The sequence below is a fragment of the Herpailurus yagouaroundi genome, unplaced genomic scaffold (assembly GCF_014898765.1).
Source record: "Herpailurus yagouaroundi ecotype Mexico unplaced genomic scaffold, PumYag 308, whole genome shotgun sequence".
Classification (NCBI taxonomy): Eukaryota; Metazoa; Chordata; class Mammalia; order Carnivora; family Felidae; genus Herpailurus; species Herpailurus yagouaroundi.
The window spans coordinates 3,853,679-3,869,187 of NW_024412525.1; the positions used below are offsets into that span (position 1 = coordinate 3,853,679).

General features: G+C 56.1%; 1 protein-coding gene across 9 annotated transcripts in view; it reads left to right on the plus strand.

Annotated features, from left to right (window-relative positions):
- The window catches only part of PPFIA4 (PPFI scaffold protein A4), a 51,417-nt gene that overhangs the window by 14,514 nt on the left and 21,394 nt on the right, over positions 1 to 15,509 (plus strand). For 6 of the 9 annotated variants that reach the window (XM_040462234.1, XM_040462237.1, XM_040462238.1 and 3 more), the window contains exons 3-17: positions 2,023 to 2,124; positions 2,519 to 2,683; positions 2,983 to 3,057; positions 3,276 to 3,365; positions 3,840 to 4,031; positions 4,348 to 4,494; positions 4,774 to 4,908; positions 7,272 to 7,355; positions 7,565 to 7,696; positions 7,990 to 8,052; positions 8,722 to 8,813; positions 11,373 to 11,481; positions 13,054 to 13,262; positions 14,760 to 15,000; positions 15,457 to 15,492. In XM_040462234.1, the coding sequence (XP_040318168.1) occupies positions 2,023 to 2,124; positions 2,519 to 2,683; positions 2,983 to 3,057; positions 3,276 to 3,365; positions 3,840 to 4,031; positions 4,348 to 4,494; positions 4,774 to 4,908; positions 7,272 to 7,355; positions 7,565 to 7,696; positions 7,990 to 8,052; positions 8,722 to 8,813; positions 11,373 to 11,481; positions 13,054 to 13,262; positions 14,760 to 15,000; positions 15,457 to 15,492 (1,872 nt within the window). The remainder of the gene's footprint in view (positions 1 to 2,022; positions 2,125 to 2,518; positions 2,684 to 2,982; positions 3,058 to 3,275; positions 3,366 to 3,839; positions 4,032 to 4,347; positions 4,495 to 4,773; positions 4,909 to 7,271; positions 7,356 to 7,564; positions 7,697 to 7,989; positions 8,053 to 8,721; positions 8,814 to 11,372; positions 11,482 to 13,053; positions 13,263 to 14,759; positions 15,001 to 15,456; positions 15,493 to 15,509) is intronic. The other 3 variants (XM_040462239.1, XM_040462241.1, XM_040462242.1) reach the window with 2 other exon arrangements.

The window sequence follows — 15,509 nt, forward strand, 5'->3', positions numbered from 1 at the left end:
TATGTGTTTCTTGTGTATGTACCCAGGGACCTGGTACATGGTAGGTGCCCACAGTATTTGTGGTTAAACCATGGGCTTCTAAGATGGTGCTCTTAACCACTCTTCCAGACAGTTTTCAGAGGAGGGAGAGAATCTTCCACGGGGGAGTCTGGAGGGTTGCAAGAAGGTATATCCATTGAGACGGGCTTTGAAAGCTACATGTGATTTCATCAGGTGGTGACAGAGGGTTGGGCTTCCCATGGGGAGGGAGCCCATTGAGCAAAGGTGTGGAATTAGGATGGTTTGCTGGTGATTGGATGTAGCAGGAGACCCAGGTTGACCAGATCTTAGGGTATATGAAAAGAAACCATGAGAAAGAAACTTGAAAGCCAGGGTAAGAAGTTTATGTTCAGCGTTGTAGACAATTGCCATGCTTTGGGAGATTATCCTGGCAGCAGTGTGTCAGATGGGCTAGAGTTGGGGAGGAGGCAGGTGTTCTGGGGTGGGGAGCCCAGGAAGGGAGAGGAGAGAGCCCTGGTGGTGGTGTCAGGGCATGGGGCTGGGGGCGTGCCGAGTCCTGCCTCTGGGTACATGTGTGTGGTGTGTGTGTGTGTGTGTGTGTGTGTGTGTGTGTGTGTGTAAACTAAGGAGTGGAGCAGCACTGGCACCAGGCCTGGCTTTCCACCTTTGGCCATGGCCTTGACAGAAGGGCACTAATCCAGGAACAGGGTTAGAAGTCTGAGACTTCTCAAGCTCTGGCATCCCTGGGTCTCTCTGCCCTTCCCACAGCCCTTCTTATCCCCTGTTGCCTGATCTGAAGTGATCAGTGGGGACTGCTTTGGAATTTTTCCTTCCGTCATGAGTCCTTGGTGTGTGAAGGAAGCTTTAGGTTAGGACAGGGCCGCAGCTATCGTTCAGTCACTCCCAGATGCTGGGCAGCCACAGAATTTGCACCACCTCTCTGAAAACTTTTCTGGAATAAGGTGATGTCTACTTTAGTTTTTATTAGTATTTATTTATTTATTTTTTGAGAGAGAGGGCATGAGCAAGGGAGGGGCAGAGAGAGAGGGAGAGAGAAAGAATCCCGAGCAGGCTCCGTGCTATCAGAGTGGAGCCTGATGCGGGGCTCGAACTCAAGAACCAGAAGATCATGACCTGAGCCTAAGCCAAGAATCGGATGCTTAATCAAATGAGCCACCGAGGTACCCCTATGTCTAATTTAATAGGATATGATGGACCTGGAAATGTGAGGCCAGCTTCTCACCCCTGTGTGCTTGTCCTGACCCAGATGGGTGGGTTGAAAAGGTGTCTCACGGTGTGTGGGCCTGACAGCGTGGGAACAGGGCCCCTCAAAGGGATACTTTGAGCATGGTTACCCAGTAAGGCCAGTGCAAGTGCCCTGCCATCAAGCCCTGGGATGCAGCCCTGGAGTAAGTGAGTGGGGATCCCTAGGATGTGTGCTAAAGCCAAGTGGCGGACTGGGCAGGTCTGCAGGCTGTCTTGCTCCCCTGTCCATGGATCCTTATTTCACCAGCCACCTGCAGCTTGCAAAGCCCTGGGGAGCGGGCGGGAGGGAGCTCCCCGGGGTACTCCCTTCAAAGCCCCCTCTCTTCCTTGACTAATATCTTGGGACCTTACCATAAGGGGAGACTCCCCTCCGTCTGTTTCTAAAGGATGATGTCATCGGGTTGTTGGGGAAATAGAAATACAAAATAGGAAGGATATAATCAGGTTATACTGTTGGCTGGAGGGGCAGGGGGCTGCAAAGCAGATTCGGTGACTTTCTCACTCTTGTTTCCACCTCTGTCCCTGGTACCCTAACACATACTTGGAATGCATGGAGGGCGCAGAGATGTGGACCCCTCTAGGGATGCACATGCTGGCTGCGGTTTACAGCCCCGCGATACAGATGGATGGGGACTTTTCTGGGGGCAGGTGCTGGAAGTAAGGGACGGGTGAGATGATCCCACCATTGACGTGGGCGTGCAGGACACCGGTTAGGGGGCAAATCCCCAAGCACTCAGAGGCCTTGGGGGTTTTCAGGAATTTGCCACCTTAACCCGGGAGCTGAGCATGTGTCGGGAGCAACTTCTAGAAAGGGAGGAAGAGATATCAGAGCTGAAAGCAGAGCGGAATAACACAAGGGTAAGTGGGTGACCTGGTGTGTGTATGTGTGTGTGGACCCCTTGACCAAGGGAGCTGGCTTGGCCAGGGCCAGGCATACCCCCCGCCCCTTCCTAACGTCTTTTTGTCTTGTGTTCTGGGATCAAATGATTCAGCTGTCGGTGCTAGGCTTTTTACCTGTAGATGGGGGTGGTCATAGGAAGGTCGGGGTCCTGGGAGAGAGGCCAGGCCAGCTGGCTCGGGGCAGGTGTTCTACTGGGGCAGCAGGTATTTACCAACATGAAGTATTTCGGTGTTTTAACAGCAGTGCACGTGGCTGTACTCCTGTCCACTCGGTGGTCATGTGGACCCTGCTCATAGCCCCTGGGGCACATGCTCACAGCCCTCCCTCTTGCCCTCCCCTGCTCCCTGCCAGTTGCTTCTGGAACATCTGGAGTGCCTGGTGTCCCGCCATGAGCGGTCGCTACGGATGACTGTGGTCAAGCGCCAGGCCCAGTCACCTTCGGGGGTCTCCAGTGAGGTGGAGGTGCTGAAGGCCCTCAAGTCGCTGTTTGAGCACCACAAGGCCCTGGATGAGAAGGTACCCAGCCTGGCCCACCGCGTGGCCCACTTCCCTGGGGCCTCTGTGAGACCCTTCTCTGCCATTTCTGCATCCTGTGCTTGGGGAAAACAGCCTTCTCGCTTCATAACTGGCCCCACCCACCACTACCACCGGCCTGATCTCCAGGTCCTCCTCTTAGGTTCCCTCTCAGAAATTTGCCTCTTGGCAGGTCCCTCGCTTTGCCTCATGCCCAAAGCTGGTGGATCAAGCCGAGGCTCCTCCAGCCTGAGTCCAGTGGGGTCCCTGTTTCTTCCTTCATCTCCCCTTTCCGCGGGCAGGTGCGGGAGCGGCTCCGAGCGGCCCTGGAGCGCGTTACCACCTTGGAAGAGCAGCTGGCGGGTGCCCACCAGCAGGTAAGCTGCCTGCCCACCGTCCACCTGCAGACGGCTCCTGGAAGCCACGGCAGGTTTACTGATCCGCCCCAACCTGTTCTGCACTGGATTTCTCCCACCGTCAAGGCTGGAGACCGCTAGCCAAGGCGAGGCTGGGAGGCAGGGGACTCCGAAGGGTCTGGAACATACAGGAAGTTCTCTCCTCTTTGACTCACTGCCCTGGGGGCTGTGCCCTGCAGGTATCTGCCCTGCAGCAGGGGGCAGGGGCGCGGGATGGAGCGGCAGAAGAGGAGGGGGCCGTGGAGCTGGGACCGAAGCGCCTGCGGAAGGTGGGTCATGGGAAACTGCGTGGCAGGGGCAGGTCTTCCGCCAGACGGGAGGTGAGGGCCCTACCCTGCTTTAGTTCAGCAGAGCAAATGCTTGAATTAAATTTGGGACTTTCTCCAATATTGCCACCTCTGTCTCCTTCTTTCCTCCACCCTGCCTGCAATGAAATCTATAGATCTTGAGCGTGTGTGTGCGCCCAATGTGCTGCTGGCTCATAATGACGTTGTCCACTTGAATCGCTAGGTGCTGTCTACCTGGTGTGTCGGTGTCAGGCGAGATCCCTTCTCTCTCTGAGCCTTTGTTCCCCTAGTCAGGCCCCTTCCTAGGTTACAAGAGTCTGAGACAGCAGGAGGTGGTGCGCACTGAAATTGGAGGCAGAGCTGTGGTCTGCTCTGGTTGTGCTATCCCTGGGGTGGGCCAGGGGAGTGGGATACCCTGGGCCCTGAGGACTGACTGGTGGCTCACTGTCCCTGGAGGATGACACGGGCCGGGTAGAGGAGCTGCAGGAGCTCCTGGAGAAGCAGAACTTTGAGTTGAGCCAGGCCCGGGAGCGACTGGTCACCCTGACAGCAACCGTGGCCGAGCTTGAGGAGGACCTGGGCACGGCCCGCCGGGACCTCATCAAGTCGGAGGAACTGAGCAGCAAGCACCAGCGGGACCTCCGGGAGGTGAGCAAGGCCCCCCGCCCCCCCCCCCCCCCCCGGCCCCATCTGGTTGAGTGGGGGCGTTGGGCACCCGGGAGGGGAGGTGCTTGGATGCCCTGGGGGTGGAGGGAGGGCCGGACCGGGGCTGGGGGGTTTAAGACTAAATACTGGGTGGGCTCCACTGTGGGGAGGAGTGGCGGGAGGGATGGGTCAAGGTCAGCAACTGGCAGGGCGATGTGGGGAAGATACAGCCAGCCAGGTATTGGTGGGGAGGTGCAGACAGTATGGGGGTGGGGTGAAGCTGATGACGTTCCGTCCTGTCCCCTCCTCTCCTGCCCAGGCTCTGGCCCAGAAGGAGGACATGGAGGAGAGAATCACGACACTAGAGAAGCGCTACCTGGCTGCTCAGCGTGAGGCCACCTCCATCCATGACCTCAACGACAAACTGGAGAACGAGCTGGCCAATAAGGAGTCCCTGCACCGCCAGGTAACTCCTCCCGATGGGGTGGGGGCAGGCCTCGTACTTGACCCTGGAGGCCCTGGTGGTCATGCCGGAACCTCCCCTTGGTGGCCCAGGAGCCCTTGGGGGTCCTGCCGGTCACCTTGGGAAAGGGGAAGCCAGGCCTCTTGGGCAGCCAAGAACCAAGGTTGTCCTTTGCTTCTCTGGCCTGGCACCTGCTCTCTCCTGAGGCTGGGGCAGAGGGTCGGGAGGCTTCCCCTCTTAACTCTCCCCCGCCCCGCCCCGCCCCGCCCCACCCCGTGCTAGTGTGAGGAGAAGGCCCGACACCTGCAGGAGCTGCTGGAGGTGGCGGAACAGAAGCTGCAGCAGACCATGCGCAAGGCCGAGACGCTGCCGGAGGTGGAGGCCGAGCTGGCTCAGAGAATTGCGGCCCTCACCAAGGCGAGTGGGCCCGGGGCCCGGGGGTCTCCCCTGCTTCCCTTTCCGCTCCCGGAGCTCTTATGGAGCCAGGCAGTGAGTGGAGACAGCGGGAGGCACGCGGCACCAGGAGCCAGGAGACAGCTTCCCACGGCATGACTTCACTGTCCGTGTCTGTCGGTTGGAAGACCAATCCCTGCCCTCATCACCCCGCAGGGAGGGGACGGTCCCCTGAGAAGGGGTGGAGAAGCCCTGGGAGAAGTAGATGAGACTGCGTGGATGCAGAGCGTTTATACTTACACTCTTGTGTTAATATTTCCTTTTGTGTGGGGCTGGAGTCGAAAAATTAGGACTTTCATCTCTGGAAAGATGAATTCCGAGAGGAGATAGGATCAGAGGGGGTGGAGGGTGGGAGTTTAGACCGAGCTTTTTTTTTTTTTTTAACATTTTATTTTATACTCGATGATTTTTCTTTTTTCTTTCTTTTCTTTTTTTTTTTAAAGTTTACTTATTTTGAGAGAGACAGAAAGAGAGTGCAAGCAGGGGAGGGACAGAGAGAGAGGGGGGCACAGAGGATCTGCAGCAGGCCCTGTACTGACAGCACAGAGCCCGATGTGGGGCTTGAACTCACGAACCACGAGATTATGACCTGAGTCAAAGACAGATGCTTAACTGACTCAGCCACCCAGGTGCCGCTGAGTATACCTCTGTTTATCAAATTGAAGCATTCTGGGACCAACTCTGGTTGCTTGAAGGTGGCGGCTTTAGGATTAATACAAGGCAATAGAGTTGTACCTGATGGGTAGTAAACTTTGTGGAGTAATCATTCTTAAGAGGCGTGCAGGCTGGAACATCACAGGATCTGGAAGAGCTGGGTAAATGCACAGATATAGATGGGATGGGTTAATCAAGAGAATTTAAGGGTGTCTGCAGCAGGCTGGATGCCTTCAGGGGTGGCCTCACTTGGGATCACCTTCGCTATCCTCCCTCCGGCCCACTGAGAGAAGGAAATCAGAAGTAAGCATCAGGCCCCCGGAGCTTGGGAGGACACAGGCTGGCCAGTGTGGCAGGGTGGCAGCTTGGGGGCGCTGCGGCGAGAACCTGCAGCCTGGCTGTCCTCGGGGAAACCCAGGACCAAGTCTGCTTCTGCCATCAACTGGCTCCGTGACCTGAGAAAAGTCACCCCCTCCCCAATCAGGTGTCAGTGTCGTTATCTCTTTGATGATGCCATCATCTCCATGATGATGGGGTTGGACTTGGTGGTGTCTAAGACCTTTCTAGCTCCTAGGGATGAAGTGCTGGGTTTAAAGTGCAGCAGAAGATGTCACATGTGGGATGCTGAGCCGTTAGCTTGAGTATCTCCCAAAACTGCCAGGAAGGATGGGCTGAACTGAATAATATGTTCAAATGACTCAGTGGCGGCGGGGGGCGGGGGGGTGGGCTTTAAGGAAGGATTTCCTGACTGTGAGATGTGTGATAGTCTGGAGTATCTAGTCAGCAGAGACAGTGGGGTCTCCATCTCTGGAGACACATGAGTGGAAGGGAGACCACTCTACTTTGGCTCGTTTAATTACAAAGATGATAACCATGGCTGGCGTTTACTGAGTGTTGATTGCGTCCTAAGTGTTTGCCATGGATTATCTCATTTAGTCCTTGCAGTAGTCCAATGGGCATAGGTGCTGTTGTTATCCGTGTTTCACAGTTGAGGAAGCTAAGGCACATAGAGGTTCAATGACTTGCCTGAGGCCACACAGCTGGGAAGAGAGGGAGCTGGGATTCGAACCCAGGCAGTCTGGCTTGCGTCCATACTCTTAAGTGCAGGTGCATCTGCCTGGAGGCATACAGATTTATGGTAGCTCATGTTTTCCGGTGGAGTTTTCTCTGGGAGCATGGAGAGAAGTTACAGTCCATTGGGCTGCCAGCTCTGGGATTTTTAAGTTTATTTATTTATTTTGAGAGAGAGCGGGCGAGACAGTGAATATGAATGTGGGAGGGGCAGAGAGAGAGAGAGAGCGAGAGAGAGAGAGAGAGAGAGAGAATCCCAAGCAGGCTCCTCACTGTCAGTGCAGAGCCTGATGTGGGGCCCAAACCATGAGATCATGACCTGAGCCAAAACCGAGAGTCGGACGTTTAACCGACTGAGCCACCCAGGTGCCCCTGGGATGTTTTAAGGCAGGCCCTGAGCAGGAAGAATGGGGTGGGGAAAACATCTGGCAGGGGGTAGAGAGTACTTGGGGAGAAGGGCAGTGGTGATGGCAGTTCTGCTCCGAGGTGAGAGGTCGAGGGCTAGGCTTCGTTGGTACTGAGGCCCTGATCCCCCAAGGGCACCCTGGCACTGGGGGATGTGGGGGCCTCAGCAGGCTGCACTGACCCATCCCTGCTTCCAGGCTGAAGAAAGGCATGGCAACATTGAGGAACACCTGCGGCAGCTGGAGGGGCAGCTGGAGGAGAAGAACCAGGAGCTGGCAAGGGTGAGGGCACCGGGCAGGGGCTCTCGGTCCCCCTCCCTGTCCCCAGGGCAGCCTCCCAGGATGGTGGGAGCTGGGAGGGGCCTGGCCAGGGACAGAGCCATAGAGGGGCAGAGGAGGTGGTCAGGTGAGTGGGCTGGAACTGGGGGGGAATGGATGGCTCCCCGGGAAGGGCCTGGGGTGACCTGGTGCCAGGTGTGCTGGCTTTGCAGGTGCGCCAGCGGGAGAAGATGAATGAGGACCACAACAAGCGGCTGTCAGACACCGTCGACCGGCTGCTCAGCGAGTCCAACGAGAGACTGCAGCTGCACCTCAAGGAGCGAATGGCGGCCCTGGAGGAGAAGGTGAGGTGGGACCCCGGCCCGGGTGGGCGGGGCTGCCAGGGCGGGGCGAGGGGTGGGTGTGGGTGGAGCCGGGCGGGCCCAGACGGGAGGAATCAGGATGTGAGAGGGTTAGGGGCGGGGCGTGTCCATTCCGCAGACACTAGTGGACTGACCCCAGGGGGGCTGGGGAAAGGAGGAGCGGGAAGGGTGACGGGGCGCGGGGGGGGGGGGGGCCGCCCGGGGCGGGCCGGGGGGGGGGCGGGGGGGGGGAAGGTGCGGGGCGGAGTCCCTAGCTCGCAGCTCTTCTCCCCCAGAACACGTTGATCCAGGAGCTGGAGAGCTCCCAGCGGCAGATCGAGGAGCAGCACCATCACAAGGTACCCAGCTGCCGGCCAGCCCCGCCAGCCTGGGAGGGCCGGGCTTGCGGTGAGGAACACGCCTGTGTTTCATGCAGCTGCTCTGACAGCCAGCACCACGCTAGTCCCGGCACAGACGTTATTTCACTGATCCTCGCTAGAGCCCGTCACGGTGGGTGCATCACCACCCACATGTAAAGAAGAAACGGAGGCCATAAGCATAGGGCATAGGGTGGGCAGCAGAGAGGCAGGGCCCAGGGAAAGATTTGGTGGGGCCCTCAAACCTGGTAAGGCAGGAGTCTGGTGATTCTGGGAGGATTAGGCACTGTGCCTGCCTCAGCAACGTCTGTGAGGTCTGGGCGGGCACCGGGCGCCCCTCTGCTGCCCAGCCTCCATTGCCATGCGTTTGTGTGGTGGTGAGGGCTCAGCAGGCCTATTCCGGTAGAATTCTTACCCAAGACAAACCCTCTTCCGGCCCTGCCCCTCTGCTTGCCCACTGCCGACCTTTCTGCTCCCTTTCCAGTTGGACCTCTTCTCTTGGTGTCATCTGTGAGCCTGGCCGGGGGCCCCTGGCTTTGGACTTTGCAGTACATTCTTCTGCTTCTCCCCAACTCTGCTGTCCTCTCTGTCCCTCTCTCCCCTCTCCGCCCCTCCCTGGTCCCACCCCCACCCCGGGTCTGCCTGGCACAGGGCCGCCTGTCTGAAGAGATTGAGAAGCTGCGCCAAGAGGTGGACCAGCTGAAGGGTCGAGGGGGGCCGTTTGTGGATGGCATCCACTCCAGGTACTGGAGCGCGGGAGGCTGGGCGTGCTGGGATGGGGTCCTGGATGGACCCTGAGGAAGGAGACTTCCTCCCACCAAAAGACCGCCCAGGACCTCAGGGGTCCTCCTCCTATCCAGGGTGGGACACTGAGGCTCCAAGAACTTGGTCAAAGTCACCTAGCTCACTTGGGCAGCTTAGAAGGAGCACCTGTCCTCTGAGCTGAGGGATGCTGAGAGGCAGGTAAGGACAGGATGCTCCTTCCCCAGTGCCATGGGACACAGGCCATGCTGTTTTCCTTGACAGAGGGCATGATGCCCTTGCAAGGGGTCTGCTGAGTTACATGCTCACCCATGTCCCACGGGACTTGCTCATGGCGAATATCTGGTTCATTCTAGTTCTTTTGAGTCACCATCTTTAGGGCTCTGGAGGATTGTTGTTTGAGAGTTAAGGACCGCCTAGGTTCAGGTAGCAAGCAGGGGGCAGAAAGGCAGCATGAGAGACTGAAATGAGGCATTAAGGACTTCCTTACTGTTGGAAGTTGAGATGCCATGTCCACGGTTGGTGACATCCCTTTTTCCAAAAACATTTGAAGAGATGGTGAGTGGAGCTTTCTACCTAATGTTTGAATTAGGGCCATGTTTTAGGGAACTACTGGATCCCCCCCCCCCCCCCCCCCATTTTGCGAAGTCATTGACATTGAACTCAGACCTCAATCCTGACCCTACTTCTCTGCCCAGAGAGGCAAGGTGAAGACTGAAGATACTAGTAGGTGATGCCACTTGAGGTTCATGGCTCCTGGCTGTTTTCTTTCCAAACCAAAGTGTCACAGAAGAGAGTCTCAGAGGTTCCCTTTGGTCGTGCTCTTGCCATATCAGGGAGATGGGGATCAGCTTCCCTGAAGGAAATGGGTACATGCATATATATGTGTGGAGGGGTAGGGTTTGAGTTAGGGAAAGGGACGTTGAATTTGAAGAAGAGAAGCCTGTGGCTGTCTGGAATAGTAGAGATGTAAGTACCATCTTCAAGGTCATCAGAAATTGTTGTATAAGAGAGGAGTATGGAGAGAAGCAGGGAGTGGAAACAGGAAATAGTAGGTGGGATTTCTCTGACCTCTTCCTTCCCATAGGTTTCTCAGAAGAGACCCCCCCCCCCCCATAAATAAGACATGACTTAGAGTATATCAAGCCATTTGCCACTGCTTGCTTTCCTTAATGGTTGGGAATTCTTGGCTTTGACCGTAGAAATACAGGACCCATCATGGAATCGGGACTGAACTGCAGGGGAGGAGAGGGAGATAAGCAGAAACTCCCTTTTCCCTGCAGCTACCTTGTACAATCCGCTGTAGGCTTGCCCTGTCCCTTTGCCCTGGGCCCCCTCAAGGCTTCCAAATTGGGAAGGCATAGGGAAGAAGTGTCACTAGGGAAGGCTTCCAGACATTCCAGAGCATCATAACTGGGATTCTAAAATCTCAGAGTTGAAATCGACCTTTGGGGCACCTCTAGCCCATGTCTCTGATACGGTATCAGGGTGTCCTGAAGTTTCCTGGGGGTAGGAAATATGCCTGGGTTGAATTTTGGCTAGGGACTCTTCCAGATTATGGGGAAACCCAAGGAATGTTGCTTAGGAGAAAGCGAAGAAACAAAAGCCCTCAGGATTAAAAGGAGTTTTAGAGATCCTTCCTTCCAATGTCTCTCAATGCCGGGAGCTCTCCCACACCATTCTTGTCAGGGCCCGAGAGCTGCTGCTTGACTAACTCGTTGATGGAGAGCTCAGCTTTTTAAATTTTTGTTTAATGTTTATTTATGTTTGAGAGATAGCCTGTGTGGGAATGAGCGGGGGAGGGGCAGAGAGAGAGGGAGACAGAGGATCCCAAGAGGACTCTGCACTGATAGCACAGAGCCCGATGCAGGGCTTGAACAAACTGTGATATTGTGACCTGAGCTGAAGTCAGACGCTTAACCAGCGGAGCCACCCAGGCGCCCCACCCCACTCCACCTTAAACGTTTTTTTAAAAAATGTTAATTTTTGAGAGAGAGAGACAGAGACAGCTTTTCTAAAGCCACCAGATGCATCCCAAGCCAAATTTTACCATTCGTAGGTGCTTCTTATGTTTTCTTTAAAAAAAGTTTTTTGAATGTTCATTTATTTTTGAGAGAGAGAGAGAGAGAGAGAGAGGCAGAGCGTGAGCCGGGGAGGGGCACAGAGAGTGGGAGACACAGAATCCGAAGCAGGCTCCAGGCTCTGAGCTGTGGAGATCTCACAAACTGTGAGATCATGACCTGAGCCTAAGTCGGACGCTTAACTGACTGAGCCACCCAGGTGCACCCAAGATGCTTCTTATGTTAAATGGAAAGCTGCCTCCCTAGAACTTTCTCCCCTGGACCATTCTGATCCCTGGGGCACCAGAGAATAAATCGAATCTTGTTTACATGGCAGTCCTTAAACCATTTACAATAGCTCTATGCCTGCTAAGACTTCTCTTCGCCAAACTGAAGATCCTTTAACCCTTTGGACCTAGCGGGTGTGAGCCGGGGCACTCAGTCTTCAGGGCTGGCCTTTTCTTCCCCTGAACACTCAAGGTCGCATATGGGCAGTGCAGCGGACGTGCGGTTCTCCCTGAGCACAGCCACCCACGCGCCCTCAGGTCTGCATCGCCGCTACTCGGCACTGCGGGAGGAGTCTGCCAAGGTGAGGGGTGGAGGGGTGAGTGTGGAGGGGTCTCCCCAGGGAGCTTGGGGTCAGTTCAGCCGCGTGCCTGGCTCCAGTTTCACAGACGGCTGGCGTGCGGTGCAAATCCTCCCCCTCCCGTCCCCCCGTGTGGACAACAGCTGCAGCCGGGGTTGGGGCCACTGTCAGCTGCAACAGCTGTGCCCCCTCACTTTGGCCTCCTGGTGGGCAAGCGGTAGGGGCTGGCGGGCGGCCAGCCAGTCCCTGAGGCCCCACTGAAGTGTGTGCACGTGTGCCTGGGCGTGCAGGCGTGTGTTTTCTAGTGGTCGGGGTGGGAGATGCAGGGGCCAGACGGAATTGGCAAGCTTTCTGGAACAAAAGCTGTGGTTTGTGGGGGAGTCGAGGGAGGGATGGCAGGTTAACTGGCCCTGGGGATGGCACCTGAAGTTTTCTGAGAAGCAGCTTCAAGTTCATGCTGAGACTGCCTGGGGCACTGGGGCGGGAGGAGGGAACAAGAAAGATAGGGGCAGAAAAGGACCAACTTCCTCTTTTTTGGGGGGGGCAATGTGATTCTGTTTTAACCCCATAATGGTTAAGCATGCTTTGTCTTGAGCCCGGGCCCTCTACATGCGCTGAGGCACTACAACATACATGTAGAGAAGGGGGAACTCCTAGCCTGATAGGGGAAGGTTCATCTCTGCCCTTAGGAAAGCCCTAGTCTGATGGAATCGCAGCCTGAACGAAGGCTTCTCATTCTCTCTCCCCTTACCCTTTGCTCTTCCTGTTTTTAAGAACACAGCAGGTGCCCAGGAGCTAGAAAGGAACCCTAAGGGAACCTTGGGGGGTTGGGTCCCAGAGGATGGGGTTAGGGCACCTCCCTGTCTCTGATCCCTTTCCTTTTCTTCCCCTGCTCTTCTGACTCATTCAGTTCTGTGCTCTTTCTTCTTCCACGCCTTTGTCCACCGACGAGGTCTGCAGGTGCCTTCTGGGAAGCCACCACCTCTCAGGGTTGACTACAGGGCCCTGTGATGTGCTGAAACTCTGGGAGACACAAGGCAGTCAGGACTGCTTGGTTTCTCTTGTCGCCTGGGTCTGGTTACTCTTGGAGAGTTTGTGTTAATAGAAAGGGACAGCCTACATACGGTGCTTACTTTGTGTCAGACACCGTGCTAAGTGCCTCACATGCGTTTCCTCGCTCAGTTCTCATAATTACTTGCAAAGTAGGTTCTGCTACTATCCCTGTGGTACAGACGAAGAAACTGAGGCACAGAGAGGTGACGTAGCTTTACCACAGTTGCCCGGCAGGTTTCAAAGCAAGGCAGTCTCTCTCTGGAATCTGTGCCTAACCACTCTGCCACTCTGGCTCCTTGAATTGGAAGTATTACGTCTTGGACTTTAACAGGCACATAAATCACCTGGGAATCTGGTTAAAATGCAGACTCTGAATCTTGAAGGCCGGGGGCGGGGCCCGAGATTTTGCACTTCTAACAAGTCCCCCGGAGATGCCAGGGCTGCTGGTACAGGTGGGGAGGGTCCTGCTCCTCAGCCCGTCTGTTGTGTCTTATTACTACCCTTCTCCCCTCCTTTGCTAAGGGCTGGGAGCCCTCTCCACTGCCTGGGGTGCTGGCGCCCACAGCCACCCCTGCCTTTGACAGCGACCCTGAGATCTCCGACGTGGATGAGGATGAGCCAGGGGGTCTGGTGGGCTCCGTGGATGTTGTCTCTCCCAGCGGCCACTCGGACGCCCAGACCCTGGCCATGATGCTCCAGGAGCAGCTGGATGCCATCAACGAGGAGATCAGGTTAGGGCAGGGGTGGAGGGTCTGGGAGGTACCTTGAAGGGCAGGGGCCCCTTTGGGTTTGGGCACTGCAGGAAAAATTCTTCATGTATTTGCTTGTCTCCAACAGCTGCACCTTCGAGTGCTTGGTCTAGGGACTCTGTGTGTGTGTGTGGGGGGGGGTGGGGGGTGGTCTCAGGCCCACTACTGGACGGAGAGGGGTGGGGTCTCAGACTGACTTCTCAGACTTCATTTCCCCTCCTAGGGCTTGGGAGGCTGTGTTCCTGCAGCTAAATGTCATCACTAAGAGCCTAGCTCGCACTTACTGAGGTCACCTCAGGGTGAGAGCTTTGTATAAATGCTGCTGTCAGTCTCACTAGCCTCTGGGGGAAGCAGCATTGTTTCCATGTTACAGACAAGGGAACGGAAACCAGACAGGTTAAGTGATTTGCCCAAAGCCACAGAGTAAGTGGCAGAACCAGGATTCAAACTCAGGTCTACACTCAGTGCACTGTAGCATGTCTTCCATCCCTAACAAGACATCAAGCGGAAACCAGTGGCGGGGAAAGTTACCAAGCCCTGTACTTTACCCTGCCTTTGTAGGGGGGCTATTAATGTTTATCACCAACGGCAAGGGAGAATCTGAGCCCGAGTGCATCAGAGCTTTAGAGGGCTATCAGGGGCATCTGGTTCCGTGGTTCCCACACTTTTGGATTTCACAGACCAGTTAAAAGGAAAACATCATAACACACACACACACACACACACACACACACACAGGCCTCCAACTTTTATTCTGCAAAGGCAATCGGGAATGGTAGCTGCTGTTTCCTATCACAACTATTGTACAAAAGAAAGGGCATTTTAACATTCCCTAGTGTCAGAAGACACTCTCAGGATAAAGACAAGCCCTGCTCCCGGAGGACCGAAGGCATGTTACGTCAGCGCGCGTGTGTGAGAGTGCGCACGCGCTCCCCCTCCCCCGGCCCTCCCCCCTCCCATGGTCAACGGTTTTCTCATTTTTCTGTCTAACAGGGAAAACTCCTTCGGGGTCATTGTCAGTTAAAGGACAACGGGTTTGGGGAAGGACCTGGGTTTGGGAACTGCTGGCTCGGACCCCTCCTGGCGTTGGGGATATGGGGAAACTGAGGCCGGAGAGCCTGACTCAGGGTTGCCCGCATAGTTAGTGGTAGGTCAAGAATTCTGCCTCCCAGGATGGCTTGTATGCCACTGACTACATGCCTCCTTTTCCCACAGCTTCTTTTGGTAGCCTGGGGAGTTTTGTTACGTGAGGCCAGCTGACGAGAGACGCAGAGAGAGGGAGAGAGAGAGCGATGTTTCTGAGCTGCGGTGGGCAGGGCCGGCTGTGTCGGCGAGGCCATGCCAGACCCAGCGTGGCTCCCCCACCCCAGGCATGGCCTTCTGCCCGGGGTCCCAGGGTGGTGAGCGCGGACGCTGCCGCCACCGGCCTCCTGCTGGGCCTCGAGAGGGGCCAACTCAGGCAGGGTCTGGTTTCCCCAGGATGATCCAGGAAGAGAAGGAGTCCACAGAGCTCCGTGCCGAGGAGATTGAGACTCGAGTGACCAGCGGCAGCATGGAGGCCCTAAACCTGACCCAGCTGCGCAAACGCGGTTCTATCCCCACCTCTCTGACCGCCCTGTCCCTGGCCAGCGCGTCCCCTCCGCTCAGCGGCCGCTCCACACCCAAGCTCACCTCCCGCAGTGCAGCCCAGGACCTGGACCGCATGGGGGTCATGACCCTGGTGAGAGTCTTGGGGCAGTTGATGAGCGGCCCTGTCATGGCCGGGCTCTGCGTTGGGGGCTGGCCGAGGGGAGCTGCTAAGGCAGGGGAGGGCTCCCTCCCTCTCAGTTGGGGCTGGCATCTTCTTCCCATGATGTGTGCAGACCCCGGCATGTCAGGCCACCAACATGTCCTTCTGGGTTTGGAAAGGGCCTGTCATGTCTTCCTGAGCCCTCTCTCTTGGATAAGCACAGAATGCGTAAGAAACTCACCCCCTGCCCATACCTCTCCCTTTCTTCCAGAGGTGGCCCTGACTGATTTCATCAGGCCAGCTTTTTTTCTGCCCTCGTATTCTCTCAAGGCCTGTGTGAGGCACTGAATCCTATCTTCTCATCCTAAGACCACCAGGTTCCCCTTGGGGTTGACTTTCAGGCATCCAGAGGGTGATTCTGAGCTCACCCTTCACTCTCTCTTCCAGCCCAGTGACTTAAGAAAGCATAGGAGGAAGCTGCTGGTGAGTGCTGCCTGAGG